Source organism: Molothrus ater, chromosome 11, assembly GCF_012460135.2.
Source record: "Molothrus ater isolate BHLD 08-10-18 breed brown headed cowbird chromosome 11, BPBGC_Mater_1.1, whole genome shotgun sequence".
NCBI lineage: Eukaryota > Metazoa > Chordata > Aves > Passeriformes > Icteridae > Molothrus > Molothrus ater.
This window is the reverse complement of record NC_050488.2, coordinates 13816215-13841033: the sequence shown is the minus strand read 5'-3', so window position 1 is coordinate 13841033 and position 24819 is coordinate 13816215. Positions and strand designations below refer to the sequence as shown.

General features: G+C 40.9%; 1 protein-coding gene across 1 annotated transcript in view; it reads right to left on the bottom strand.

The window, feature by feature from the left end:
• Nucleotides 1-24819, bottom strand: part of PTPRG (protein tyrosine phosphatase receptor type G) — a 394190-nt gene that overhangs the window by 21742 nt on the left and 347629 nt on the right. The window contains exons 14-15 of the mRNA XM_036390782.2: nucleotides 21680-21771; nucleotides 9472-9563 (exon numbers count right to left, since the gene is read on the bottom strand). Coding sequence (XP_036246675.1) covers nucleotides 9472-9563; nucleotides 21680-21771 — 184 coding nt within the window. The remainder of the gene's footprint in view (nucleotides 1-9471; nucleotides 9564-21679; nucleotides 21772-24819) is intronic.

Sequence of the window (24819 nt, the reverse complement as noted above, 5' to 3'; positions counted from 1 at the left end):
CACCCAGCTGTCCCCTCTGACCACCAGTCCATCACCTTCTGCATCTCCTGCCATGCCTCACTCTCTCCCTCCTTGGGGAGTTACGATAGGGTCCCTCAGATGCGGTGCAGTGTAACAAACTAAGAACAAAAACCATTTCAACAGAAGACTTTTGATGGCTGGACAACTTATCTGCTTATAACCTCTCAAAATGGGGTTTCTGACATTTAAGTTTGGCACTGACCTTTTGCTAGTTCTCTGCAGAGAGATGCCTTTTGTAAAGCATAAATAAAAGAGATCTCTGAAGATAACAATGAGGGCTTTAAATACCACTGCCTGGATGCTGATTAACAGCCCTGATCCAGTGAAGAGAAGGTTGCATCCATGTGCATTTACAAAGCAGAGGGTGCTCATGAAGCCAGAGATGCAGATGTCTGTCTAGCTGGGGCTGTAGGTTAAATATCCAATTCCCTTGGAATTTTTAAGTTCTTAACCCACCCCTTCCTCTGTTCAACAACAGAATACAGAGCTGTTGAAATGAGGAAATGGAGGGTCCTTTTTTTGACACTAAAGTGAAGCAGCCACTCTCCTAGAGAGCTACACCCATCAGAGACTGCCCTACAAACTGAAGCACTCAGGAGTCTTTTCAGTTCCAAGATACACCTTTTTAGTATCTGTTAACCATAATCCTCCTGAAAAAGAGAACACTCTTTTTATCACTAGCATAAATATTCTTCATTTAAAGACATAGTTTAAAAAAAAATTAAAATTTGAAGTTTACGAAGTTGTGGAAGAAATTATATTTATTCAAATCTTTTGTGACTCTCAGAAATTGCACCAAACAGAACCAATTTCCCCCCAGGATATGTGAGGAAGTGCCAAATTACTTTGTACTTCAGACTTTAAAAATAACAGTATAGAACCTAAGAGGCAAAGTCATTAGGAGCTCACAGCTGCTACAAAGATCACGAGCTAAGTGACAGAGAAAAATTATCACAAGAAATGCTATACAAACAGCAGATGTAGGAGTTCAGCATTATGCAGACATTTCACCAAGGACTTGCATAGCAATTTTGATATCTTCCCCAACATTTACATTTTAAAAGTGCAAAGTATACTAAAACCTTGTATGTTTTATAGCTTTTATATCCATGTGACACTCTCAAATAACAATTGCTTCTCTCTCTCTTCCCAACCCTCCACAGGGAGAAACATACTGTGCTCAAGGAGATGAGCTGAGCAAAGACAAAGATGAATCAAGCAAAACTCTCAGCTGGCCCTAATGGAATTTTCATAGTTCCACTTCTATCGAATAAAAAAACCCATATTAAAGTGTGCTCTTCCCCTAATTCTGCCTGTCAGCTCCAGTAAGCAAGGGATTTCAGATAACACAATAGGCAGGATCACATCAGCCTAAGTCATGGCTGGAAGAGCAGCGATATTTACATGTTAGCTTGATTTAATGTAATTTTGCTTTATCTATATTTTCATTTAGAAATCATACAGCATCACTGCTGTACTGTTACTGGTCACTCCTACTAAAAAATACCCTGTCTGCTTCTGAAAAGCCTCACATCAAACCCTACATCCCTGCATCACTATAAAAATTTTTTGGAAGTTACTGGCATTGAAAAATTTATGCCAAATGCTGTAGAATTTAATACAGATTAATCCAATAAGGTTCTGTGGAGAATACTCTGAGAAGTTATAGAATTTAATAGGGAATTACCTCCCTGCTAAGGAATTTTCTCTGACAGTTTAAATACTACATAGTAAATGTATCATTTTCTATTAAATTCTATAGGATTTTTCCATAAGGGAATTGTTGGGGAGGTTAATCATTTTAATTAACCTTTTTATGTTGATGGTGACTGTTTCCTCAGCTGTACATGTTCCCAGCTGGCCAATATAACGTTAATAGAAGAGGAAGATTAAGCTAAGATGGTGAAAAACACAGCAGTGGAAAAGGAGGTCTGATGCTGTGAGAGCTGATGATCTGCAAATGGCTTTTCTTAACACATAGCATTCTAAATGGTTTTTAATACTCTGGAAAGCTGTTGTAATGGTGGATTCCTATATCTTCACAATGCAGAAGCATAGCAAAAGGAGACTGTTACAGAAAAGCTTCCCCCTTGCCAATATACCTCAGCTATTTTTGTCTTCTTGAAGTCTTCATCCCTCCCCTCCAGTCCAGGACACAGCCAAGGCTTTGGGACACTGAAGCTGTCAATGAGAAGGGGACTGAGCACATCCTCCAGCTCCACCTGGCCTGGGTTTGGCTGTGCCAAAACTCAGATGGGGTTGAGAGCAGAGGGTGGGTATCCACGCTCTCCTACCCTCTGAGGCTCATCTCTCCAAATCCTAACAGCAAATTACTAAACCACAGGCTCCCCCCAGCAGCCAGTAAGGCATAACTTCACATTCCTCTGCTATTAAAGCTGGGCTGGTTGCCTTTCATCAATGCAAAGAAGGCTGCAAGGAGACAAGACTAGCTGCAGTCTGTTATCTGTGCCTCTGTCCAGAGTATTATTTACCCCTTGGCAGAAGAAGACACCCCAGTGTTAATAAATAACACCCTGGAGAAAGTCTCCAAAAGTCCCCATCTTAATTATGCCATTTTACCACATTTATGTATATCACATATTTACTTTCCCAGCACTTTCTGTTGCTTATGCAATGAACACCCTGGGATTTCTAAACCTTACTGGCTACCAGGTCCTTCAGTTGCACTAAAAACATCACCATGATTGCATTACTACTAAAACCCACGTTTGCAGGCAGGTCACCAGGTCATGGCTGCTCACTGCAGCTCAGCCTAAACAAAGTCCTCTCCCAGCAGGCACAAAACTCTTACTGGCACCTTGGAGTAGGACCCATAGCGTTTGTATCACCACATTCATAATTCATCCATAAACTTTTCATCTCTAGAATATTTCCTTTGGCTTTCCTTAATCCTGCTTAGTCTCCTCCACTGATTTTAATGATGGCTGGCTTGCACACTGCTGCTCCTCATGTTTAACTTCCCAGAACACATTACTGTCCCAGGATGAATGGATACAGGCTTTATTCTGTCCTTTCAACTTAATCATTGACAACCCTAGAAACCAAAGTACATGGTTTCAATTGACTGTTAGTTACTGTAAGAAGTGTTTTAGTCCATGCTATTATGGCTAATTTACCTTTTAATTATATTGTCCATGCTAATGCTAATTGGAATTTGATACACCCAGGTTTAACGACCCATTTTAATTGCCTTTCTGAAACAAGTTACAGATTAGTTTCTTCTAAACTTCAAAGAATTTCCATTTAAGTGTAAAATCAAACTGCTCCAGTGTCTTGCTGGCAGTAGAAGGTTCTGAGCAGGATTTTTTGCTACAGTGGCTGAGCAGGAACTCGGTCTCTTGATTTGGCCTTACAAAGCACTGCTGCTGCTGTTTCCCATTACTTCAGGTTGATGTCCTGGCAGGGGCTGAACTGTGAAAGCCTATGAATAGCAATGAGGAGTCACAGCAAAGAAAGGATCCTCATCTGAGCAACTAAACCTGAGAAGATCCATAGCTGTATTTTGATATTAACGTTGGTATTTTTCAGCATGGAAGCATCCACCCCCAATATCAGTTCTGATCTATTATTTTAATCCCAAATTACAAGAATTCTGTGGTAGTGCTCTTTCTGTTTGTTTTATCACAGCAAACATGAAGACAGCATACCAACAGAGACTGCAGATAGTATTTGAAGATATCCCCCAGGAACAGTGTAGATTTCTGTAATAATTTAGCACTGGTATAAACTCTCCAACAGCACGAGAGAGAGAGGTGACTTGGGGACAGCCTAGAAAGAGGTGGAAATAAACAAACCAAGAGGACTCAACACAGGAATAACATCAATAGACAGCTAAAAATTCCTGCAAAATGCATGAGAGAGGAAAGGATGGTGGGGCAGAGGTGTCAGAGTCTGACCAAAACCTTGCATTGCCCAGCCAATGGCTCATCCAAGGGGGGCTTCCAGGCACAACCCTTGGGAATGGCTGTGGTGCTGTGGTTAGTGATAGAAACCCCAGATATCTGAACTTCTTTTACTGCTTCTCTTCATCTCTTAATTCACGATGCCAATTTCTCAGGGTAGGTGAAGCACTGAGATAAGAACTGAGAACTCCAGGAAGGCCCTGTTCTGCAGCAATCCTTCCTCCTCCAGCTCCACAGTGCTGCTTCCCTCTGGTTCCAGTACAGCAATGCAAAGGATGAGAATACCTCTAATTAAGGTAATTTTGGGCCAGGTTATAAAACATGCCCAATGCAGTATTGCCTGCTAGCAGCATGCTTTTGAAATGGCATCTTTCTGCTGCCAAATTCCTTGGTATAGATGCAGCTATAAGCATGTGCCTGGTGTGAGCTGTGTCTAATCTGTAAGGGATGCCTGGATAACTGCACTGGGTTTTTAGTATCTCAAGAAGTGTGCAAAGTGCAGCATTATCTGTTTTCAATGCAGCCCACTGCTAATGTTCTGAGGTCCCCAGTTAAAAAGAGCCAGTGACCCCTGCCCTGAGCAGCAGCAACCATGAGAATAACATTAGCAAATCCCTGCCACATGGCTGGAAATATAGATTTATGTTATTTTCTTACATTTCAGGCCATTTAGAAGAAGGTGCCACTGGAGTATAAAGATATTTTCAATTTATGTGATGAGGGAGCTAGACAGCCTGCCTCTGAGTTCAGCGAGCCTGTTCAGACTCCAAATTGGCAATGAATCATTGTGCTCACATGGCCACAGGCAGGAGAGGTCTGCAGAGATTGCATTCCCCTCTCTAACTGCTCCTGCAGCAGCACTGACCAGCCCACTCCAGAATTACAGAGGAGGGAAGTAAAACTCCCTGATCTCAGAAATCCAAATGCTGCATTAAACTGTAAAAATTCACAGTTAGCTTTGGGGATGGAAGGTGATTTCTTGGCTTAGTGTTCCTTTCTTAGAGCAAAAGGACATGATTACTCAAAAAAACTTACTGTGTTATTCCAGTAACCGGCCAGGGGGAGGGAGTGAAAAGCTCTGCTGTGGGAGGTGGCACTTCACACTCTTTTTGATACAGGAATTTGGAGGGCACATGTCCTATATAGTCAGGCTATCAGGGGAATAGAGGATGACAAATGTGACATCAGTTTTTAAATTGAGATCCAGAAGGGGTTATAGGCAGCCCACTATATTTGACTTCTCTGTGGGGCAAACTGCAAGACTCCACAGTAGAGGAGCAGAGCTAGTGAATGCCTTGAACACATTGGGGAGAGGTCCCTGAAGAAGTTTACAGGCTGCCTAAAAGAGAGCAGCATATCACTTTCCAAAATGTGTGAAAAGGCCTCTCAGAAAATATTACTTAAAAACCTGTTCTGGTTTTGGAGCAAAAAGAAAACTCTCCTTTGTGCACTACCAGGGTAGAGGTGGGACTCACCTGCCCAGGAATTTCCAGTGTTCAGCTTTCACTGGTGGGACCTTTTGGGACCTCACCTATTCATAAGTGGACTGCAGAGGAGACAAAGTGTGTTTACAATACCAAATTATTCAGGATAATTAGAATGAAAGCTATTTGTGAAGGGAAGCTGAACAATCTCACAGCACCGAGTGGCCGAGTGACAAAATGGCAAATGAAATTCAATGTTGATAAATGCAAAGTGATGTACTTGGAGAAAAACAACCCTAACTATACATACATGCTGACAGGTTCCCAATTTGCTATTGCCATACAGTGATGAGGCCTTGGGGTCACACTCAGTAGTTTTCTGGAGGTGTCAGCTGAGTGCTCAGTAGTTTTTAAAAACCAAATACTATGCTAGGAAGGAGAAAAGTAATAGAAAACTGAAAATATCACTGAATTCTGCATTAAAACCACCTGCCATATTCTGTGTACAGCTGAGGTCTTCCCATCTTGACAAGGTTATGGTAAAGGAAGATAGAAAGGTACAGAAGGGACAATTCATTGCAAGTCTGGAGTGGCTTCCCCCAAAAAATGAAATGAATAATTTAGATTTCTTCAGATTTAAAAATGGATTATTAAGAGGGAATATAAAGGCAGACAGGATCATGTGAGTAAACAGGGATGCACTTTGTAATGTAAAAAGTAGAAGGCACCAAGAGAAGTTATTCAATATGAATTAAAAGCAAAAGGAAGTCTGTTCTTGTGGAACAAATTATAGAATTCATTGCCATGGGATGCTTTGGACACCAGAAGCGTAAAAGGGTTCAAGAGACAATTAGAAATTTATTGAAGAAAGGTCTGTCAAAGACTGTTAAATGTAATGATGCCACGAAAATCTCTGGCTAGACAAGGAACAGATATAATCTGTGGCTCAGGAAGCCTTTCAGTCTCTGTTCAGTCTTGCCCTGAACTCCTGCCCCAGTGCCCCTGTAAAAGTGTGGTACCTCATCCTGTACACCACAGCAAGACAGTGCTGGAGCTAGCTGAGAGCAAGCAAAAACCTTCCCTGAATGTTTTTAGTCTACTACTGAACAACTCCAAGGCTGAATACAAAGAGTTATGTCAGAGACCAGCACTGTTGATGCAGGATCTTTATTTTAAAAAGCTATTTGTTTTTCAATATTAAATTGGGTCCTGTATTTCCAGTTTATATCAAAAATTGAAAATACACAGGACTCGAAGGAAATCTTTAAAATTCTCCATATGCAAGAAAGCCCAGCTATCATCAGACAATAAAGCTGGCTACTTGCACTATGATTACCCAAAGGGAATAAGGATTCATTTCAGATGCACTTTCCAAGGGAAGATTTGTGAGTTCAAAGTCCTTTTTTCCTCTGCACAAAAAACGCTTCCTAAGCACATTCACAAAATATTTAGCTGTAATTACAGCTCAATTTAAGAGGAGGAGGGAGTATTCACACAATTTACTTTTAAAGGAATCTTCCTGTAAAAACCAACCTAACACAGCCCTAAATATGCTGCCAAAAACACAGGAAGTGACACCAAAATCTAGCAACAAACAAGTGGAGGATGTTCACCTTCCACATTGGGTAGTGTATGTGTGTGCCTAGCTTAGTCTTTCCTTTTGCAGCTTCTACCTTAAACCTCCTGCCACAGAAATTTCTGAGGAGATTTTTGATCCATTTCTTTCTTTTTTAAACAAAATCTCATGCAGTGGCTGCCTTTATTTATTCTGCAGTATTGATCACATTATTTCAGCATTTCCTCACCATCCTCTTTTCTTCCCCCTTTAGCTGTATTTTTTTGTATGACTGCAGAATCCATCACCTCTTTTCAAAAGTTCCACAGGCATGAAGGCACGATATGGCTGTGGTGCTTTCCACCTAAGGCTTGCAGCCCTGCATGATCTGTTTTAGCTGGGATCTTATTATTTCTCCATAAAGCATTAGCTAACTCTTCCTCATAGCTGGCAGATGCAACTCCAGCACATGGACCATGGATCTGACTGGATGTGAGAAGCTGCACTGCAGCCACTCCAACAGCTACTGAATAAATGTAACCTTGGGTCCACTGTTCCTCAGCCACTGTCCAAGCTGGGGCTCTGACCTCTGAGTCAGTTTGGGCACTTGAGAAACATTTTACATATAGGTTCTGTGAAAAATCCTGCGTTTCAAATCAGGCCCACGAGGTCTCAGCAGGGCAGAACACCAGCACTGAAGGGGAGCTGGGAGGTTCATCCCAAACAGAGATCACCTTGTTCCTATTGCTACTCCTTACTCCAGCAGGAGATTTCATTTACATTTAGGAAGCTGAGCCCTCAGCTATGGAGAAATGAATCTGGAGTAGCTATCCTGACTTCAAAGCAGACACTCCAAGTTTTAAGCCAGCACGGAGAATAGAATTTGGTGCACGCAGTGCAGTCGGAGTTTAACTTCTCTTTGGAGGGGACCCTGTGCTCCCCAGAATGGGCCTAATTGGCCAAAGCTCTCTCCAACTACCTGCCACAGCACAGCACTCACAGCAGGGAACTCCAGGAGGAAGGGAAAAAATAAGGCTATTAGAGCAGTGTTTTTCTTTGCTAAAACACAGGCAGAAGGTGTCCAACATTTGTTAATAGCAGTGATTCTGTGACAGCTGAAGCAAAGCTTGCTTAAAGCCAGACCAAGTTTACAGATGTGTTGTTGATTATTTTGAATAATTAAATGGTGTAAAACCCAGCTGTGATGAATAGCACTGGGGTCACAATTCATAAATAATTGAGAAGAGTGAGTTGCATTTGATCATCCTGATCAAATTCTACTCTCTGGAGAATAAATGTTTGTCCTGAATACCATCAACATTGTTAAATGCCTCAATATTCCTGCTCAGCCATCCAGCCAGCAGTCAATTGAACTAAATCACTTTAACACCTTACACATTTGCCTTCCTCATGAATACAAAATGTTTCTAACTTACACAACGCTTTTTTGGCATCAGACAAAACAGACACTCTTTATAGACAGTAACCAAACAGCAACAATAAACGTTTTAAATGATCCCATTAAAAACAATTCCTGCATACAATCTTGTCTTTACAGTGCAGTAAGCAAAGAAGCTGTAGATATAAGGCCACCTATTTGGGTTCAGTGCCTTGTTTGCAAGCAGAGCTGCTGCTCTGGTTCACAGGCAGCAGGCAAACACTCTTTCTTTTGCTCATGGAGAAGCCAGAAGTGCAACTCCATGTGGTTTCTTGGGGCTTCTCCTGTTTCTCAGTACTTGCAAATGTTCAGCAGTGACTGATTAGACTGAGTGAAGGAAAAGTCTGACTCTGCTGTCTTATGCTGCATGATGTTTACCAGGCTTGCATAATATGGGTTTGGTAACCCAGAGGTAAAAAACTACTTTTACTCCATTGGAATTATCTCCAAATGACAGCATGTTTATAGGTCAGAATCTGTTCTATACATGTAACAAGATGAAAATTTAAAAATAGTCACATTAGGTAAATACCACCAACTAAACCTCAAGTCCTTTCTCCTTGGTTTTACTGGAAGAAAATAATAAATGGCTTCAATAGCAGTCTCTCCTGTCTGAACAGAGCATGAACAAGGACTCAAGGAACTAACTCACAGTTTGGGTTTTCATCAAAGACCAAATTCTACTATTTTATTCATTGCAAGCACTGTTTCACTGGAGGGATATATGACTTTTCAGATGACCGAGAGAAGCAAATTCTGGAGCAAGAAGAGTAAAATAGTTGTAAGAAAACCCTCAAGTTAAAAATGACTGTTTGTATCTTCATGTTTTTCCTGGGGGCTTGCAGGCAGCTTTTCCTATTTAAGAAAAACCCAGGAGGGCTCCCCCTTAAAGGCACCAAATCTGTGGTGGTTAGAAAGCATCTGTAAATGTCCAGTTCCACACTGCTCATAGCTGGTGGAAAATTGGTATCATCCTGTTTCTTCTGATACATTTGAGCACTGCATTTACCTGACGTGACAGCCTCACACAGATGTCACATGGTCCCCAATTATTAATACACAATTAACTTTAGGAAAACAACATTTTATAGGTGGGTCATTAAATCATACCTCAAAGTCTTCTGAGAACCCGTGCTGGTTATTAGAATACAGCTCACTGATGTGTTTAACAAACTGCTTGACTGGAATTGCTTCCATATCATCTGTAGAACAAAAAAAAAGAGATACTCAGAGTTGCTCTTTGTTTCATACATAAAATTTGAGGAGAGGAAGTCTTCACTTGATATCATTTAGATCAGAGTTCCCAGGGGCAGAGCTAGTTCAGTATGCAGTAATAAATCTTGATAAATCTGGCCAGTTTTGAGGTAAACAAATTATTGTATTTCCAATTCTAAGCACTACAATTATAAACACTGAGAGCCTGTTTCCCTGGGATGCTGATTTACAAACAATTTAAGTTCAAGGATAATCAGCTCTTGCTCAGTTTGAAGATGGCTGTGGATGGGATGAAGAAACCTCCTCTCCTTCACATTATATAAAAAGAACAGAAGAGACCCCCCAATGTGAAAATTCAGTTGACAATTACTCCCAGTAAGTTTTACCAGACTGAGCAAACACACAAGCCTTTCTGATTAAAGTTATTAACCTTTTTCCCTTTCACACAATAATGTAGAATCCAAACGGACTTATGAAACTGCTTCTAAGCAAAAGAGCAGGCAACCACAACAGCCACTCTGATTTGAGTTCTCTCTCAAGCCAAACATTATTTATAACATTGAATATTATTGAGTATCCCACTGGACCATTTGCTCTTGCACAGCACAGTGCAGTGCCACCTAATATACCAGTAAATCACCCTTATATGTCTTCTTACAAGAAAGAAGTTGAAGACTCAAACTGAAGACAAACAAGACTGTTTTGAGCACCTGGGACTCCAGGCAGATTCTAATAAAGCTGGGGTGTAGGATGGCTGCCTTATTCCTCTGTTTAGCTCTTAAAAAAGCCCTGGATATTGTTATGACCACCACTGCAGTTGGCAGAAAAACTGAGCTTGCCAAGATTTACCAGTTAATATTTTCCATCTGGCATTTAGAAAATGCAAATTGCTATACAACTGTGATTACTTTCAGCATATGAAATAATCTATTGCCTGATGGCTACTATTGTCTGATTGTGTGATTTTATGGCAATACCCTGTATTTATATAATCCATTTATTATTCTTCTGAAGATAGCATCCAGGTTATGTTTACTCCCAGTAATTCAGTGGTGTATTTTTGCTCCCATTTAGCAGACATATGGTTTGGTGCTACAGCTGCATTATAATCTGGATTCTTTTCCTTTTAAACATCTACATTATGATAGAAAAAATCCAAATATTTCTACAGATACTTAGCAAAATTTAACGATAAATAAATAGATGTGACATTTACTGTATTCAGAGTGAAAGATCTTTGGCAGCTAAAACCTCTAAGCTGTCACATATGCTTTTCTTAGCAAAGGGTATGAAGATCTGTATGTGTAAATGAGGTTCTACTTTGGCAAGAATTTTATAGATCCCTGACAATCTGATTTCTTTGCAGCTGATGGCAGTTAATATTGACCATGTCATTACTTCTCTCCTTTTATTTTATAAGCTAATGCTCTAAGGTGGCTTTTTGCATCTATTGACATTTTCAGATCTTAATCAGCTCTCTTCTATTTTATTTACAAGGGCCAATTGTTAAAGATATGTTTGCAATCTGGTCACCTCACAGTATAGTAATGCTACTTTAATTAACCACATGCTCATTTACTGAATAATACAGAATTCAAAACATTTGACAAGTGTATGCTCTTCTTAGCAAAATGCTGCAGCCTGCAGAAATGCCGGAATTTAAAAATATTTCAGTGGTAACATTTATTCTATATAATATTTGGAATATCATAATCTCATAGCATTTATATCAATATTTTCACAGCTAAGACATTTGAATAGAATGATCTGTAGTAATCATAGAAATCTATAGAAAGAACCTGTAAAACAGTATTTTCTCTTCTGAAAAGTAACCCATACATCCTAGATTTCCTTGAAAATAGCTTCTGCTATGATAGCAATTGCATTTAATCCCACAAGAGAAGCTCCAATGTTATAATTTGGGTTTTTTCCTTGCGTAGTTTTAGCTCAACTGAGACCAACCAAGGTAAAGGATTGGCTGCAGCAGACCGGTGTGTCCGAGCTAATTTTGCAGAAGGCAGAATTTAACTTTAATTGTGATCTGTGAGCCAAAAAATACATTAGAGATAACATGCTCTCCAGTTCATTGAATTCCCACCAATTTCAAGGATGGGTCTGCACCAGAAATTCATGGCAAAGTGTGGTTAGTTTTCTTTCTCTCATCATCACTGCATGGTGGCAGTATGTCTCCACCTTTATCCCCACTGCTACTTCACTTCTCTCTTGTTAACTGTCCTTTAGTGCTTCTCCTCCCTTTTTCCTCTTCTGCATTTTCATTCTAACTCCCTTCAGAAGCCTTAACCCCAGTTGTTCACCATATTTGATGACATGGGTAACAATTACACATCAAATAATTAAAAAGGAAGTATTGTTGACATATGAGCTCACTGGGTCAGAGGGAAATCAAGGTGCCCATCATCTCAGGAAAATCACGCTGGAGCAAATATAATTATTACACATCAGAAAGATTAAAACCAGGACTGTGAACATTAGAAACTTAAAAAACAGTTTAAGGTTTCCAGCTTTCAAACTGGTGGGGTAACATGGCACAGCCCTGAGGGGATGGGCAACCCACAGGGGGGTGGGATGTGGCTGGTCCTCTCTGCACAGCCACTTGCTCCAGCTGATGGCCACAGGAAGGCAGCTGCACAGGAGATAGAGCCTATCACATGAACCAGTGCATCAGGAAAATGCTGAAGCAATCTGGGCTGGAATTTTTCTATTCATAACCAATTCCAAATTCCTGCTAGGAACACAAATCACTTTAGCTGGATAGAGGCATGCTTGGGCATGGGCAGCTTGCCAGGCCTCTGGTAGAATGTGTGCTAACACACCCTGCAATCTGGAATGGCCTGAGCTGGTGCTGTCTGGAGATGGCTGTGACCTTCTCCAGGAAAACCAACAGATGTAGCTAGATGCACAGAATCTGATTTTCCTTTAGCTATAGTCAGCCCACAGGCTTTGGTTAAGCCTTCTTTCCATCTTACAGCAAACAGACTTAAATGACTGTAACTCTTTTAGTTGATTGAAGAGATTAATAGAATCCTATAATGGCTAATTAGCAGCTCTCCATTGTTCTGTGCATATTCACTTTTACACTATATACTCCTTCCCATCAAGAAGCTGGAGTGACATTTGATATTGTCAGTGCAATCCTTACGTTATGAATGACCTACACATTATTCAAAGAGAAGAGGGAGGTGGTTTAATAACATACCTTCACCTCTAACACTGCAGATATAATTACATTTCTGTCTAGCTTGGGTTTAGCCATCTGTTTTATCAGTGTCAATAAAGTGATTTTGGATTTACTTCACTGTGAAATATGAGCTGAATGTGGCACCATAATAACGTACTAACCCTTTGTGTTACACAGAGAAAGAAGTATACTCAGATGGACAATATTTTAGTAATATTTTTTATAATTAGATACTACCAAAGCTGACATGTGGTGGGGTATGTTTAATTTCTGTGCTAAATATTGAATATATTGGTGGAGTTCTGATCTTGACTTGCTGGCCCAAGTCAAGCACCTGAGAGGAGTATCAAATAAACCCAAAGGGGAGCACAAGGCAGCTCATTTCCTGCCACAAAGAGACAATGCCAAGAAGAAAATCATGTTTGTTTAAAAAAATGACTGTAGAGGAAAACCTTCACTAACACCTCCTTTTTAAAGAAATGGCAATTGCAAATGCAGAATATTTAACACATTCCTTTATAAGACAGACACCTTCAAAAGAAGCCCAAAGCATAAAGAAGCAATAAGGTTGGAACAGGGTTACATTTTAAGTTTGGATAATTAGTAATCCTACCAGGAAGGATTTTCCCATAGCTCCTACTTAATAAGCTGCCTTTGTAATGTTAAAGCAATAGGGGCCAATTTTCAAAGAAAAATAGGATATCCTATCAGAAATGACATTTCCACATAATAGGGTCTCAGATTCATTTTGATTCATTTATAGTCTGAGAGCTCACCAGATAGTTTAGTGGCATTGTATTAGAATAGATGGGTTTGGGTCAGGAATTAATGAAGAAGGTCAAAACCAAAGTGCTTCCTCATATTACCTTTATTTAGATGGAGTTTTGGTGTTTCTGAACACCAGATGTTTGACACATGAAATAGTCTTGGTAAGAAAATTCTCCATGTCTTTTGTTCTGTCTCTAAAGGCTTTTTGTTCTTCAGCTATTACCTTAGCCAGCCTCCTAAATCCAATATACTCCCTGCATCTTATGCCTTATTCTTAATGTGAAAGCTTATTTGGTTGGTTTGTGATTCCCTGCTCTTCAGTCTCTCATTTACTAAGCCACCTGGATTCATGTGCCATGGCTGTCACGTGCCTTGGTCCATCTGCTCCCACAGCAGCCTCTGAATGCTCTGTGCCATCTCTGCAGCCCAGGAGCACCTCCATCAATCCTCAGTGTGCTCTTCACAGCTGGCTCCAGCCAAGGAATGAAGGGATTCTCCCACTGCCCTCTCCCTGCCTGGGGGGCTGAGCAGTGATCTGAATCCACCTGCTGAGCTGGCTGATGACTGTAAGAAAGGATTTCTTGAGTTGTGGGGAAGGGGAAGAATTGTTTGTTAGTGGGGTAGCTGGGTTGATCCTACTCATTAGGATGACAAATAGTGAAGTGACAGAGAAACTTCTCTTTCTGAAGGCAGCACAAACCTAACTTGGCTTATGATGATCATTAAACTAGTGACATGGTTAGGGACATTGATCCTGAACATAGAGAATCCACTATGAACAGTGTATCCTTGCAGTTCTCATTTTCTGCAAAAAAGTCTTCCCAAAATATCTACCAGTGGGATTGTAACAGGACTGGATTTGATCTCTTAACTCACTGAAAAATAACATATATGAAAAATGCTTTCCCATACCCACAGCAAACAAGCACCTTTCTGTTCTCAGCAACACTAAACCCTGGGATGCTATTTCATCTTTCACTCTCTTGCTCTCCATTTCTAGGAAGAACACTGAATGCAATAATTTTTTAAAAGATATTTATTTATTATTAACTACCTTCAGTTTCATGGGTTTTTTACTTTTTACAAGGCAGGATGGAAAAATTCTGCAAGCAGCTGGAATACCTAGTGTCAATATTTAGGATGCATTTTACTTAAAATGGAATCTAAGAGCCATTGCATAAGATACAATACACACCAGAGTGAAGGCTGCCAGGGCTATGGCAGCAGGAATGACCATGTGGAGTGTGATATTCTGTCTCTACAAGAGTGGCTGAGCATACAGAATACTGCAAGAATGAATAGCACACCCTGGGGCAAAATTCTGCCCCAGCAGAGATTATTAAAAATTCCCATCAACGCAAATGTCCACCTCTAGAGAAAAGCTAAGACCAAATGATATAAACCTGCAGATTGAGCATCCACTCCAAAGTGCACATACTTAAAAGGGCTTGAAACTTCACACACTGCTCAAATTTTGGCACAGATTGAATTTGAAATGCCTGAGCAGACAGAAATAGCCAGCCCCTGCCCTAAGTCACCCAAACACTGGACTCTACCAGTAATTCCACACATAAAGCAGGGCAGTACCCAGCTTTCTTCAAACCATTTCAGATTTCATGCAGTTGAATTATATTGTCAGAGCCTTTAATTCTGCAGTATACTGGCTTTTCCTGCATAACTATTTAAAATAAGAATGCAAATAAAGCCATTGTATTTCAACTGCAATAATTAATCTTTCTGACTGATTGCATTTACTTGCTGTATAAAAATTTTCAGAAATATAATAAGTTTTATTTGTATAATGTTAGTATAAATTAATTTATGATAAAACAAAGTCATTAAAAAGCCTCAGAATTGAGAAGGTGTCTGCCTTCTGTGGAGATCAAATCTCCATAAATACTATGCAATAGATTTCATTCTAGGACATCAAAATACCTGCTGAATATCTCTTAAGGGTGGCATCCTCCTAAGTCACTGACCTCAATAATTAAGACAAATTATAAATTAAAATGAATTAAGATGAATAAGAACTCATTAAGAGTTGATTACTGTGAGCACTATTCCTCATTATTGTTCACTTCTTTGTACTCATGTGTTTATGAAGTATTATTTTTAATAAAAAGCACCTTTCAAAGTGAAAAGGCATGGAAAGCACTTTGAACACATTTGAAAGTCCTGGAAAGATGGGCATGCTGAAAGAAAAACAGGAGTCCTTTCAGCAAGATAATTGTTATCTATTTGTTATAATCAAGTCAAATGAACACAAGGGCAGGCTTCTGATAATGGGAAGACATATGAAAAAGCAGAATATGAAAAACCACCTGTGCAATTCTGAAGCTACATTCATCTCTCTTGCTTCATGACTTAATCTACTACAATGCTATTAGCCATGTGTCACTCAGGAATATAAAGATGTTAATGATAAAATTTTATACATGTCAAAATAAGAGCTCACTTTAAATCTGCTTGTACAAAGATTAGGTTATCATTAATTATAAATGTAATAGCAATACACTTCTTGCCTTTAAGCAAAAAGTCAATTTCAGTCCAAGAGAATGAAATAATGTGAATTTTTCCTTAGCCCAGATATTAAACATGATCTTATTTGGTACTGCTAGCTAAGGAACACAATTTTTATCTCACACATTTCCATCCTCAGGTCCTAGTCCTGCCCTCAATTACACACAAGCCTTATATTTGAGCTCATGAAGATCCAACCCCAGGGCTCTGCCTCCCAGTGTAACAGCTCTCAGAAAAGGATCTATCTGCATTTCACATGGCCACCATAAAAACACATTCTTTTGTGTTGTAGTCAACCCCTGAAGCCTCCACTAGAAGAACCACAACTAGATATCATTCCATAAATTCTACAGTACTACTGCAGGAGCAGGGCAGGTACCAGAGTAAAAGGTAGGTGGATGTTCCCTAAAATACCTTGATGTTTTCTTGGCTTCAGAGGACGGCTGTGTTTGCCATATTGCACTCATGAATTTAATTGAAGCTGAAGATAGGGACAATTCACAATATGGTGCTGGAACATAAATCCACAGGGAGCAGAGAGCAGAAAGAAAGTCTTAAGCAGCTGAAGAGCACCACCTCTGTGCTCAGTGAAGAGCTTCATGCCCTTGAGAAAGGAGCCCTCGGCTGCAGTTCCTGTTCCTCCCAAGGCTCACTGTGCTCAGTGCACTGCCACTGTCTACCCTGGGCTCTGCTCTTCAGCTCTGGGGATGCAACTCGAGACAGCCACATCTTAGCAGAAAACACTAAGATACCTGTGCTGGGAACCTGCAGCTTCCTCGTCATATGAGATGCTCATTACTGTCTCTGAACAGAAACAGTTTGTCAAAGGGTGGATGCTACCAGAACACAGCAGCTGAGCCTGTAAAAAACACATCAAGTCTGACCCCTGGCATTTGTCAGGAAAGGTTCAAGGCACTATTCAAGTTATTGAAGAGCTAAGAATTATAGGATGGACTCATGATGGGACTCCTTGTAACCATGAAGAGATAGAAGGAAGAAAGAGGGTCATGAGTGCTCTGGCCTTTCCACCCTGGTGTGTGTCAGGTGGCAAAGCACCTTTTCATTGCTATTCCAGTATTTCCTGGACTTGTACACACATACTGAGACATTCTTGGAGAACCATGAGTATTTCTCCATCAGATTTTGTAGTTTTTAAAAATACATTATTAATAAACTCCATGACAAGTTAAAAAATTATTTTACTGTCATTTAAACCTAAAAGTGAACATACCATGATCTGACAACTGGGAAATGTTTCTTAAGTCTTGTAGTCTAGACACAGCTGAAATGATCGGCATCACCTCTGAGAAATTTTGCTTATACTGAAAATATAAGATGTGAAATACTTCTGGAAAATATGGTAAATGAATCAGCTGCATTGGCCAGCTGTTTTGTTCTTTATGATCTGTGCTCTCTGGACTGTGGTCAAAACTACACAGAGTTTTGAGCTTTCCTATCAGGTCCAGCCTCAAGTAGCTCTGTACTGACCTCACCTCAAGTCCCACAGACATCAGTGCTACAGCATCCATTGTGCCCATGGGCTGGGCAAGGGAGCAGTAAAGTCACAGCAAGATCCAGAACAATGCTCCACCCAAGAGCAGGAAAACTCTGACACAAAGGAGAGGAGGAGGTTAGAAGTGGAATTTTTATTCATGTCACTGTTTGATATAATCTAATTTGCACAGAGCTGCACTTCTGCAGTGCTGTTGGGGAGCAGGTCTTGCTAGGAGAAGAAAGGAGAACTGCCAAGAGATGTGGATGCATTTTGGCTTCATGGTTGCAAAACACACAGGTCTGCAGCAGTGATACTGCTGTTGTTAACTTTCCTGACTCTACTGGAAAGGATCAAGTCCAGAAAGATCCAGAAAGTCAGTCAGATAGTGACCCAGCAATAGGAAGAGCAAACAAACACAAGCAGGAGCAGCTTTGCTGAATGAGATCCTGCAAGAGCAAATGTTTTAGAGAAGAGATCCGGGCAAAGATGATGTGTATGCTAAAATTACCTGAGCATGGAGACAAAGGGAGAAGATACAGAGAATTAATTTTGTTAGGCAGAATGGCAGGGGAGTTTTCAGAAATCTGCCATTGATTACAGATGCATAACTATTAGGTGCAAGGCTTATGTGAGTTGAGATTCATACCTCAGATGTAATATCCAGTGGGTGACTCAGATAATGATAACTCCTTTGTCCTGTGTTTCTCTAGATCAAGCAGTGCAGATAATTATGAATAAGGATAATGATTTGGATCTCAGGGAGAATTTGCAGATAGGCACACACCAATGGGTGATGTGGCTTCCTGCACAATAATTATGTAGCCAAGGGAAGTGAAATAGAAAATGGATAAAATGATTCCTCTGCAAGAAGATTTTTTAGATGTCACACCTGAAAAGTCACACTGTGTGCCTAGAGCAGGTAGCTGGCAGTCTGATTTAGAGGTCATAGATCTGAGAAAACAGAGGGTTTGCATAACCAAGAGCAGGACATGGTGCAGAAATCAACACAAACACTACCTCTGACTGTGCCAATGCCATGGAGCAGAGCAGTGGCACACAGAAACACCAGTGCCCTTCTGAAACCTTGAGCTGTGTCAGGACCTCGCTGTGCCTGCCCCCCAGGCACACCTGGGCCAGGACCAGTGAACCCAGACCCCCTCAGTTCCCTCTGCCCAGAAGCTCGCTGTGTGCTGAGATGGGTCTTGGCAAACCTGCTGGACACCTTCAGCCCCTCTGCTGCTCTAAATTGCCAGCAGTGTGGCTGCTTGCTCTGCACCAGGGGTGGAACTTGGTCCACTGAACTGTAGGAGGTAGAGGCACAGTCCCACAGGGACCTAGGCAAATTCCTCCTGTAAAGATGGGGTTTCACAATCTAACAAGGTTACTTTAAAAAGCTTCTTTCTGTGAAAATGCCACTTACATTTTGCTTCTAATATCAACATGGCAAGTAAGACTTTCTCACACCCTGCGGCAGCTTCCAGAGGAAAAGTTCAGAGGCTTATCATTTCATCAGTTGCCATCAGTTTAAAGGAGAATTTTGTCATTTCATGTTCTTAAGGCATTTCAGTGGGCTGTCTATGTGGGAGCAGCAGCTGACGTCAGGGAAGACTGTCATGTAGCAACAGGTATATGGGGGAAACCAGCCCACTTCTACAGCTCCAAACAAGGCAAATGCCTCCGAGAGCTTCCAGATCTTTCAAGGCAGTATCTCCCATATTTGGAAAAAGCCAACAGATCTGGAATTTTTCTCTACTAACTAGAGCCTCATGGCTGAAAGTATCCATGTATTAACTATTATCCCTGTACAGGTAATAATACACACAGAGGGAGGCACTTACAGAGGGAATTTGGCTTTTGCTGGCCTAAATAGCTTTAATGTCAGTGTCAGGATGTTCAAATTCACCAGTTCATTCTTTTTTAAGTGTTTCTGGGCAACATTCAACTTCAGATTAAGGTCTCTTCATTTGGATGTCTGTATGCAGGTATTTCTCTATACCCATTATATCCACAAAAATGTTGTCATTAGATTGGGAATTCAAGGGTTGGATTCACTCTTGTGACCAACTAGACTAAACCTCCTTCTAAGGCCCAGTTCTTGATGTCCCTTAAGGATCATTAGCAATCCTTGCAGATTTTTAACTACAAAGCTGCTCAAGGTGTCCTGCAGCATTTGCTCAGGGGATGCCTTAATCTGCAGTGCCCCTTATCAGGGGTGAGCATTTCTGAGGCTGAGCACACCACAGGGAGCACTGCAGTGACAGTAGCATCATGTACCTCACAAAGCTGCTGTGGTCCCATTGCCTGGCTTACTCTAGTCATGGGAAATGTCCCCAAAAGACCTCATTCTGCTCCCAGTCACTTTCTGCTATGTGCCAGAAGGGCTGCTGGAGAAGCACTGGTGCACATGCTGCCCTGACAGTACCTGCTGCCTGCCTGGTTTTAATGGAATTTCCTCAGCCTACACTACAATTCATATGAATGCACTCCAGTCTTAATGGACTGACCATCAAAACATCTCTGTGCAACAGGGAAGAACCACTGTCTCAACAACACACACTGCAGCATGAGAAGATGGAGCTTTCTACTGGTTTCTTATATCTAAGAAAAAAATTGTCTCAATTATACAGTAAAAATACTACACATTGGCCAAAGGGGTTTTTGTCTGAAGGGAGAATTTTTCTCCTTCCAGTGCCTTGTAGACATAATCCCCCGGGTTTATGCTGTGCCAGAGTCCAGCTCAGCCCAGCCTGCCCTTCCCCACAAGCTCCAGGGAGGTACCACAGGAGAGCAGGCATGGTGGGACCATTGAACTGACTGCCACAAGCACCCCCAACAGGCATTTGTTCCTCTTGGTTTCAAGAGGAAGAATGGGGTTCTCCAGCTATTTAAGTATTTATGTGAAAAATAATCACTGGTGATCTAAGATTAAAACCTGTCACCTCCTTTACCCTAAAGGAGAAGGATGACTTCTTGCTAAGGATGTGAGGTAGCCAGGACATGCATTTTAGTTTCCAACAGAAAGGAGAGGGGACAATAGCAGGTTTTCTTTATTTTCAGTGGTACAGCATCGGACTGCAAGGCAAACTGCCTAACACTTTCTGCAGGAATGTAATAGCTGACCTTTTCTACTAGTTCCCATGGGTACTTTGAAAGACTCTTTCTAGAAATAAGTCACACATGTCTACTGAATAAAATAAAGGAAAATATAACTGGACTCTTTCACTTTGCTAGGAAGCAAGTTTCTTCAGTGTCTCAGAAAAGGCTCTGAATGTTTTTTTGTAAAATGAACCTAATTAGCTGCAGATTGAAACCCAGATCGATGATGCAGATACAGAATATGACAAGGAAACTTAAAACACCTCCAAGAAACAAGTACAAGCCTTTGACAGACTGAGGTCAATATAACATTTTGGTACCTTAATTCTGCCTGTGAGCCTGACCATCATCAAACAAGGCAGCGGCTGCAAAGGCCACGGTAACACCAAGCTGCTCTCTGTCATCACAGCTTCATGGCAGCTGCATCCTGCACTTAATAATTCCCCAGGGAAATGCCTCATGAAGAGAGAATAGCACTATACACTGCTTCCAGCATCACTCTCAGTATAGCTGAGAGGAGAATTTGACCTTTGGAAACTTTATTAATACCAAATTAACAGATGGCTTTGGACTTTGAGATTGTTTGCTTATCCCTGTGTCTCACTGTCCTTTCTGAGAGCCCCAGATTCCACCTCCACACACGGTGAAAGTGGGGGCAAGGCCCCCAGTCTCGAGAGAGCAGTGGAACTGACTATCCCTGCTCTGCAACCTGCCCTGCTGGAGCAGCTGGCTTCACCCTGGATGCAATGCCTCAGTGTTTTCAAGACTTGTTACTCATGTTTTTGACATTTTGCAAAGGTTATTCTGAAATTTCTATTAAAACTAAGTGGGAGAGGTGTCTACGGAAAAATACAGCATTGGCACTCGGAGCCCCATTACAAAGCACATTAAATTAAATGAAGCAGCACCGATAGAACAAATTTCTACCAAAACCCCATGATTTATCACAAGCACAACCTTCCCTTCTTTATGTAATTAATCCAGACTCCAAGTAGCACAAACATAGGAGATAAAGGCAGTCTTACCTGGAATAGGTATAATGGGAATACTTTCATTGGGGACCACACGGGGGGAACTGCTGTCCTCCACATAGAAATGAGCAGTCTGAAAACACTTTCTGTTAAAGAAAAAAAGAAAAAAAATAGATTCAGGGCGTGAAAAATTGCTCTCTAAAAAACTTTTGCACATGTTCTGTTTCTCCATTTCTGTTCCATACTTTCAGATAACTTTAAAACACTGATACACGAAAACATGTTTTTCTACAATTACAATTCTTATTCCAGATTCTGATGTGCTCTAATTCACTGACATCTGACATCCACACATCATAAATGCCTCTATACATTATTGCTAAGTACCATAGAATATGAAATTATAATAATAAAAGTTAGTGGCTGCAAAACAGGTTTCATATACATAATTCAGAGAGTAATTCTGCACACAAGAAACACATTCAGCATACAATTCAAGCCAAAATCCACCTAGAACACTCAATTTCCAGGGAAAATACACTTAATGTAAAAGTTTCTGCTGTGTAACAACCACCACAGCATCTGTAACTGCTTCATATCATGATGTTCTGCTATGAAAGTTATCCTTCAAACATTAAGGTTTTTTGTTTGTTTGCTTTTTAACACTAATGTCATATAACCTTCATCCCATCCTCCTCCTTCAAACTTGTATTACATATGCTGGTACACAAAAATCCAATAGACACTTCCCTTGGGCCCCAGGACTCCTCTCTAAAAAGGCCTACAATGAAGAGGAGAACTTAAATCCACCTGACTCTTTTTTTTACCTGTATTTAATGCAAAGCAGAGAGCACAAGCTGGTCATCACAGAAAAGGTACTGAGTAGAATAACATCAAGAGATCCAGGGAGACTCTGCATGGTGATGTTAACTGAGGCAGGGTTTTCCAATGCCAGCGTCACTGCTCATTGCTGACTTAATGAGCTGCTTGAGGCTGGAACTGAATATTTAATGAGCCTTGCTTGGTGTGAGCAGCTATTGTGGCAGGAGAAGGGTCTGCTCTCATCTGTCGAGGCGCTAAACAAAAGCTCCCCAGTGCAGAAAGATCCCCCTCACTGTCACCCTTCAACTGCTCCTCAACACCTGGGCAAAGTTTGTGGGGGCCTGGTGAACTGTGCCTTTGGCAAGTTGCAGGTTCCCTTGCTCAATCATATTTGCACATGTGGCTTCCAGGCTGCTGCCTTGCAGTTCCTGCAGTTTGCTGCTCTGCAACTCAGGCTTTGTGCTCTCCATGCAGAGCCCATCGTCAGAGCAAAGTCATTTGTGGTGCCTTTGTTTCCAACATCCATACATGCCAGGGAGAAAAGAAGTCACTGAAAACCAAACCACTCTCTTAGGTGAAACCAGGATATAAAATTATCACAGGTGTTTGCTTTCCATGCATCTGCACTTCCTAGTGCACAGGCACAGTGCTTTGTAATGCAAGCACAAGCTATGGCAGCACAAGTACAACTTAAGACAATACAGAAGCAGGAGAGCGTGGATTTCACAGCATGCAGTCACTGTCTGGGAGCAGCTTTCTATTTTCAGGCATGATGGCTTGCATTCTGCAGAAGTTATATGTTTAGTGACTATACTTTTGTTAAGAAACAGCATAAGGTGAATTTACACACGAGGATGCAGGATGTGCAGTAGTCTCACAGCATTTAAAACCATGGGTTGAACTCCCCCCGCCTCACCACTTGCTCCCTGTTCTCATTTTTTTTTGGCAGCCTTTATTTTGGACAATGAACACCCTGGGGGCACACAGCAGAATAAATCAGTCACACATAAAGAAGAAACTATGAATATGAAACAGGCAAAATGTTCCTGATTTTGATGTATTTGGGGCTCTTTCCCTTGAGTCAATACTACAGAAATCCTTGAATGGCTTCTCCTGGTAATGAAGGCCTTAAAAAGGTGTTTGATAAAAAGACAGACCTTTATGCAGGGATTTACAGGATTTTTTTAAGCTGATGATATTGAAGAAAAGCAATTTTTTTTTTAAATTTGTTATTTTATACTCTCAGAGGCTCTGAAAGGCTGGCATTAAGGTTTTTATACACAGTCATAAGATGGCTTTTTCTTAATAGCCTCAAAACATGTAAATGTGTCAGATAATCACACTGTGCAATATTTTAAGGCCCATGATGGCAATAGCTGAATACCCAGCCCAGCACAACTCTGCTGAGCACAATGTTGGATTAACAATGTATTGAATTAATATTTCACATAGTCAAGTTTGCTACAATCATTAATGCAATTAAAAATTCTACATTTTAGTCCTGGAAGACTTTCTGCAGCTCTTTTGCAAAGACCTTAGACTTTGACTAAAGGTTTTCTCAAGTCACAAACATCGCACTCTTCTCTAAATGTATATATGCAATGCAGCACTTTCATTACTTTACAATACTGGTTACTGGCATGTTACATGAAGACTTGTTTCTCAAACTTTTTTTTTCCCTCCACTTGTTCATAATAGCTGTAAATATTTTAAGTTTAACCTCTACAGCTGAGCTTACTGCACACAGGCCATTGCATCCCTGTCCCGGTGACCCCTTCTGTGTTTCAGATCTTTAAAAGTTCTTTTATGGGTTTAACAAATTCGCTGAATGAATTTTCCAGCAAGTTCTGCTTGCTGGGTCTATTTCCCATTCTGGCATCTTTCCTCTGTGCAGCTCTAGGAGGGAACACATCTCGGGGTGCCAGGCAGATGACTCCAGTTTGGATAATGCCCATTCTTCCTGAGTAAGACAACACCTGGCCCCAAGTGGAGCCTTTTGGAAACTCACGTCTGGTTTATAGTAACAAACACTGATAGCTGCCAACCAGGCTACTGAGAGGCATTTCAGACAATTCAGTATTTGCCTCCTCCTCCAGTTTAGGATGCTCCTTTCTTTCCCTTGGCATTTCCCCTCCCCATTACCTTTTCCTCCAGATACAAACCTTAAGTGGCAGCAGTTGCTAAGGCTACAAGAGGCTGCAGTAAATCTGAGTGTGTATATGGGGAGGGCTGGATAAAGGAAAAGGATGAGAGCAGGAAATTGCTTCTTTCGAGCCACTGGAGAGAGGAGAGAGGGGAGTGGATGCAGGGCTAGACAAAGTGCAAATCTGCACCTACTTTCACAAAAGAACAAGTCTGTAACTTTTAACCCC